This window comes from Vigna angularis, chromosome 10 (assembly GCF_016808095.1).
Source record: "Vigna angularis cultivar LongXiaoDou No.4 chromosome 10, ASM1680809v1, whole genome shotgun sequence".
Lineage (NCBI taxonomy): Eukaryota > Viridiplantae > Streptophyta > Magnoliopsida > Fabales > Fabaceae > Vigna > Vigna angularis.
The window spans coordinates 1,797,162-1,803,161 of NC_068979.1; the positions used below are offsets into that span (position 1 = coordinate 1,797,162).

Sequence of the window (6,000 nt, forward strand, 5' to 3'; positions counted from 1 at the left end):
TGTAATTCCTAAACCAAACGTCTTGTAAAATGAGATGATGCTTCTCGAGAAATCAATGAGTCTGGATATTTGTTTCTTGCACGCTCATGAAACTGTAGCTAAGAACAAGTGGCGCCTGATGAAACAGCCACGTTACGGTCATGCTAACTTCAATCTCCATCTTTTTATGCATCTTTTTCCAAAGCAATTCCCACTTTTTGGATCACATTCATGTGCTCAAACCAGACGGACAACCGCCTTCTGTCCATATTTTTTCTTTTTCTTTTGCCCCAGTACACCCCCTCCCCCTGCCTTCACCATTCACTATATATAAGTCTTTATACAATTAATTTATATTTTTTTTGTCGCAAATTCCAATAAATGATTGTTACATCGGTGGTTCAATGAACTGGCTAATTTCTAAAATAATTATTTCACGTCACTCAGGTGTCAGCTATTTTTGATTCAAGTATTTGTAAGAAAAAATAAATATGGAAACTCTTTAACATTAAATTCTTCAAAATTTACTTTAATTTGTTGATGAAAAATATGTATTTATACTCTTCTACTAGTATTTGCTAATATTTAAACTTTAAGAGACAAATTTTAGTAGATAAATAAGATTAAGCTGAGTCATAAACATTAATAATTATATAGTACTAACGTAAAATAAATAAAAAAGCGTTAACAACCTTTAATTAGATCACATAAGAAATCTTATCCCTTCACGTTTTACTTGTATAATTCAACTTTCGAGCACACGTGTAAATATTTCATTCTCTTTAATGTGTTCAGCTTTGGCGAGCGACCTGATTCGTGTCACGTTAAACTCAATCATATACAAAACCCATAGTTTCCTGGTAGAAGAGGAAGATAACTCCAAAAGAAAAGAAAATAAAATAAAAGAAAAGAAAATAAAATAAAAGAAAATAAAATAAAATAAGCGCCTGCAGTGTATGAGATTATGATAACAGAAACAAGCCCATATAATAACACGAACGAACCCATAAGTACGTTACAACTGTGAACACATGCACTATTTAAAAGACAAATCCACAGCAGAATTAATCAGTAGCGAAATGGATTCGACAGATAGCAGTGCGAACACAAAATCTAAAGAAATTGAACTGTGTTACGATGACTATCCCAAGAAGAGAAAGCGTCCTTCCCAAGTAGCGGTGGTTATTCCCACCATGGAAGAATCCAAGGCCGCCGCGTCCTCCTCCTCCTCCTCCGCAACGCACGGTTCCATATCCGTGATCGGGCGGCGACGCGCAATGGAGGACGCCGTCATGGTGTTTCCCGGCTTGGTGGCGGCGGGGCAGTGGTGTGGCGGTTATGATTTCTTCGCGGTTTACGACGGACACGGCGGGACGTTGGTGGCGAACGCTTGCCGCGACAGGCTACACCTGCTGTTGGCGGATGAAGTGAGGGAGAACGCGAAGGAGGGATTGGATTGGTACGAGGTTATGTGTTCGTGTTTCATGAAGATGGACAAGGAGATCGGAGTTGGTGGTAAGGCGAACGATGATGGTGGCGGAAACACCACAGGTTCAACGGCGGCGGTGGTTGTCGTTGGGAAGAAGGAGATTGTGGTGGCGAATTGCGGTGACTCGAGGTCGGTGTTGTGCCGTGGCGGTGTAGCCATAGCACTTTCGCGTGATCATAAGGTGATCGATGATTAATTAATATTAATTATGATTATGATTTAGTTATTGATTGTTGTTGCATGTTGAGATAGTGAATAGTTTTGGAGTTTGTTTAACTTTGTGGAATGTGTATACGTGTATACAAATCAGCCTGATCGTTCAGATGAAAGAGAGAGAATAGAAGCTGCTGGTGGAAGAGTGATTAACTGGAACGGAAGTCGTGTTTTGGGAGTTCTTGCAACTTCCAGATCCATAGGTAAACTTCTAAACTCACTTTTTTCATTTTTGATATGCTCTGTGTTTCCGTAACATAGCTCATAAATTACTGCATCATCTCCACCTATCTTCGTAATCAAGAACATGCACGTTTCATTAGCCTTTTCAGAAAACATACTTCAACCAAATTGCTTTTCTCCTAAACTAAATACTCATGCATTAGCATAGGAATGACACATGAATAACTAAGAAAGTTGTCTTGTTTTGAGTTACTGTTTTTACCAAATGGTTTGTTCGGTCATGTAAAATTCTGAGAAGGGGGATTTCACACTGTGCAGGGGATCATTCGATGAAACCTTTTGTGATATCTGAGCCAGAGACGATGGTGTACGAGCGAACAGAGTGTGATGAGTTTGTGGTGGTAGCAAGCGATGGGTTATGGGATGTGGTGTCTAACAAGTTTGTTTGTGAGGTTGTACGAAGCTGCCTCCATGGCCAAATCAAGAGGAATTTAAAAGAGGAGACTGTTGTAAGCAATGCAACAGAAGCTGCATCTTTGTTGGCAGAGTTGGCCATGGCTCGTGGAAGCAAAGACAATATCAGTGTCATAGTCATCCAACTCAACAACACCATTTCATCCTGAACTCCATGTAATAATACTCAACCATTTCTTACTTTCCAATTTTAATTCTCTCTTTTTACTTATATTTTATAAAATCAATTTCAAATACAATGAAAAGCTTCCTTTTTCTCTCTAGATCTTGGTCACTGTTATCACAATGGAGACCGAGAAGCAATTGTAGTTCTACAAATAAATTTTATATTAGTTTTCGAATGAAGAATAGATAACATATGGGCAGACAGTTTAGAATTCATTTTTATTAATCACAAAACACTATAGAAATTTTACAATTACTTGATGATGTGATTGTTCATTCATGTCACTTAAATATTTGGATATAATATATGTTGACTTAAATACTGATCTAACACGAAAGTCAACCTAGTTTACAGCATTGTGTTGTGCCTGTTCAATCTTATTGTACAGCTGGTTTTTTATTTTAAAATAACATCAACAATATTTATCAGATTCCATTAATAGAATATATATATGAAAATGTTTTTTTAACCATTTTTTATCAATTTTTTTATAACAACCTATATTGTAACTTGTGATTTTAAGGCCCCTTAAATGAATAAGGGACCATTGGATCTTATGTGGGACAGCCAAACTCATCAGCCTAAAGCCAGTTTAATCTTAGGAAGGGTTTCTTAGAGTTCTTTTTCACTTTCCTGATCTCTTTCCTTTCTCTCTCTAAAACTCTTGTCCTAAAGGTTTTCTCTTACTTCTCTCTAGATTTCCAGCTCCTTGAACCATAGGAATTCGATTTTGGTGCTGCCCAAGCGTCTGCGGAGTAGAGGGTTTTATTTTTACCGAACGTCCTCTTCATTCCGATCGGTAAGTCATTTATTCTCTTCTCCTTCACTGTCCTTGAACCTAGGGCATGCAACATTACTGTTTGCATGTTACTAGTGGATTTCGTTTTCGTACGTTTCGCCTAATCAAACTCTAAAAAATTGCTGCGGTCACCACTTTGGTGGTTTGTAGGGGCAGGTTGAGTTCTTGTGTTGTCAAGGGTACTGCTAGGGCAGTTTCAGTAGTTGTGCTTGGAGAAACCCAGGTAAGGGGAGCTAGAAATATTTTTCATTGCTTGTATGAGACATATGTAGGCTATACTCTGACTTGGTATGCTGTTTAGAGTGATATTTCACTTGTCTAGGTATGATGCTGTTAAAATATTTACCCTATTTATCATGATTATATTGTGTCTAGGATTACCTTATTTATTATGATTATATTGTGTCTAAGGTTACCCTATTTATCATGATTACATTGTGTTTAAAGTTACCTTATTTATCATGATTATATTGTGTCTAAAGTTACCTTATTTATCATGATTATATTGTGTCTAATAAGGTTACCCTAATTATCATGTATTCTTGTATCAATTTAATTTTATAAATAGAAGATTATGAGAGGATCAATTAAGTCCTCAAGAATTATTTCTTTTCAATCTCAAGTTGGTTGTCTGAGTCTCTTCCTACTCTGTCTTGGTTGCCGCTGCCACCGGCAGCCTTAAAAATTTCATATTTTCTTAAATACCTCAGTGAGCAGTCATGTTCTGGTTTCTATCTAGTTTCCAAACCCTAGTTGCTGTCTGCAATCGTCTGGCATTGTTTGCCGTTGTCTGGTGTAGTTTGTCGTTGCCTAGCGTCGTTTGTCGTTGTCCACATAAGTTTATCACCATCAACCTCTGTTTACTGTCATTCCGACATCGTCCGCTAATGCCCGCCACCGACCACTGCCACAGTTTAGTCCGACGACCAATGGATCTCGATCGCATTCTTGAGCCATGGTCAACCATGCCTGTGTGGAGGGCTAGTTCTCATCCAAGCACTGCCACATGTGCCACATCTGTTCAACCTTCGTCGCCGCTGTCGTCTTGTTTTCTCTGGCGAAGTTAGGGGTTTTGTGTGCATCGAGGAGCGCGACCCATCCCTGGTTGTCACTGCCATTCGTCTCGCTAGACCAAAAGAAAAAAATTCCTTAGCCTCTTTAACGTGTGTTTAGCTTTGCATATTGTAATGTTCCTAATGGCTTGTGTCATTTATTTACAAGTCTCCAAGGAGATTCAGTGCTATTAGCGGGATAACACCAAGGAATTTCAACACCAAAGTCATAAATTTGAGGTTCTCATGGCATGAGGGGAGTCTATTTCTGGCAAGATTCAGAATCTTAGTCAAACAATTTCACCAGTTTCTTGTCAGATCTGTTTCTGGATCCTTTGATGAATAAAGGAGACCATTATGATCTTCCACCTTCATGATTTGTCATCGGCGCATCGTCATTTCCGTCGTTTTACCATGTTTGATTGACTTTTGCATGTCGTGTGAGGTTGAATAACATGCTTTTTATATCTAGCTCACCCTTGTTTGTGTTACTTGTGTATGTTTCTTTTGTGATGATCATCCACTTGGGTGGGAGCAGATGGCGAAGAGATACTTTGGAAACAACTCTTGACGAAGACGGCAGTACTGCAGCTTAGATTTGCTAGCTTTTATTCCATGAACTCATATTATTTTGAAGAATTTTAGTGCATTTAAAGTTTTAAATTCTCTGTAATTTTCAGGAGAAACTCTAATACTCTAATTTTCAATTTCACACTATTTTATGGATGACTGTAATCTTAATTACTCTTGACTGCTTTTCTATATTATGCGATGTCTTTATTATATGTATGTCTTTTCTATATATTTTGGGAATATATTTTGGGACATCACAGTGATTACCAATAACTTATGATTACCAATAAAACAGTAACACAATTTATTTTTAAAAAGTTGTTAACATGGTCCATATATATATTTTGGTAGCGTTGATCTTTTTATTTCAAATTATTTTTTCCTTATTTGCCTGGTTTTTACGTCAGAAGAATAATGTGACTTTCGTGATATGATTCAGAAGAAAAAATCAAGCACGCACGCACGACGTGGCTACCCTCCTAATCCTAATCATAAAAACATATAAAAACTCATCGATCAATTTCTTTAATTTAATCGTTTTATTTTTATTATTTAAACTAAATATATTATAATGTTAGGTTTAAGATTTAATAATATACAACAATATTAACAGTACATGTTCGAATCTGAAATTAAAAATTGAAAAGATATCTAAATTTGATTATTCAATTTTGAAGAAGAATAAAAATCATATGGTACTGGACACTTTTTTATTCCCTCGATGTAATATTTTTGTAAATAGACGGGCTAAAGCCCAAACTACAAAGAAGGCTGAGATATTAAATCCCAGAGCAGCGACAAACTGTGAACAAGATCATACGGAAGCCTTTCCTTCCTGCACCTCCACAATATTTAATAAAAAAGAATTTTTAAAATTCAATGTCAATGTGAACCTTCAAATCGGGTAAAAATGAGTAAGAAAATGGGGGCGTGGCTGGGGCTGAGGGCTGTGGCTGAGGCTGGGGCTGGGGCTGAGGCTGAGGCTGGGCTGGGGCTGGGCTTGGGCTGGGGCTGGGGTGGGGCTGGGCTTGGGCTGGGGCTGGGCTGGGGCTGAGGTTGGGGCTGTTGCGAG

The 6,000-nt window shown here is 37.9% G+C and overlaps 1 protein-coding gene across 5 annotated transcripts; it reads left to right on the forward strand.

The window, feature by feature from the left end:
- Positions 1 to 953: 953 nt before the first annotated feature.
- On the forward strand, positions 954 to 5,096 carry LOC108320334 (probable protein phosphatase 2C 8). 5 transcript variants are annotated; one of them, XR_001831380.2, is made up of 6 exons: positions 954 to 1,649; positions 1,779 to 1,884; positions 2,183 to 2,494; positions 3,202 to 3,303; positions 3,454 to 3,526; positions 4,894 to 5,096. XR_001831380.2 is itself a non-coding variant. In XM_017551720.2 (4 exons), the coding sequence occupies exons 1-3, from the start codon at positions 1,011 to 1,013 to the stop codon at positions 2,485 to 2,487; spliced, it is 1,050 nt and encodes a 349-aa protein (XP_017407209.2). In that variant the 5' UTR covers positions 954 to 1,010; the 3' UTR covers positions 2,488 to 2,494; positions 4,894 to 5,096. The 5 variants fall into 5 exon arrangements, 1 of the variants encoding a protein (XP_017407209.2); XR_001831381.2 differs by having other exon boundaries at positions 3,460 to 3,526; XR_008245635.1 differs by having other exon boundaries at positions 3,454 to 5,096.
- Positions 5,097 to 6,000: the final 904 nt, after the last annotated feature.

Coding starts and splice junctions, on each gene's coding strand:
- LOC108320334 (XM_017551720.2), top strand. CDS start 1,011: ATGCACTATTTAAAAGACAAATCCACAGCAGAATTAATCAGTAGCGAA. Junction 1,650..1,778: donor CACTTTCGCGTGATCATAAG/GTGATCGATGAT, acceptor TATACAAATCAG/CCTGATCGTTCAGATGAAAG. Junction 1,885..2,182: donor TGCAACTTCCAGATCCATAG/GTAAACTTCTAA, acceptor CACACTGTGCAG/GGGATCATTCGATGAAACCT.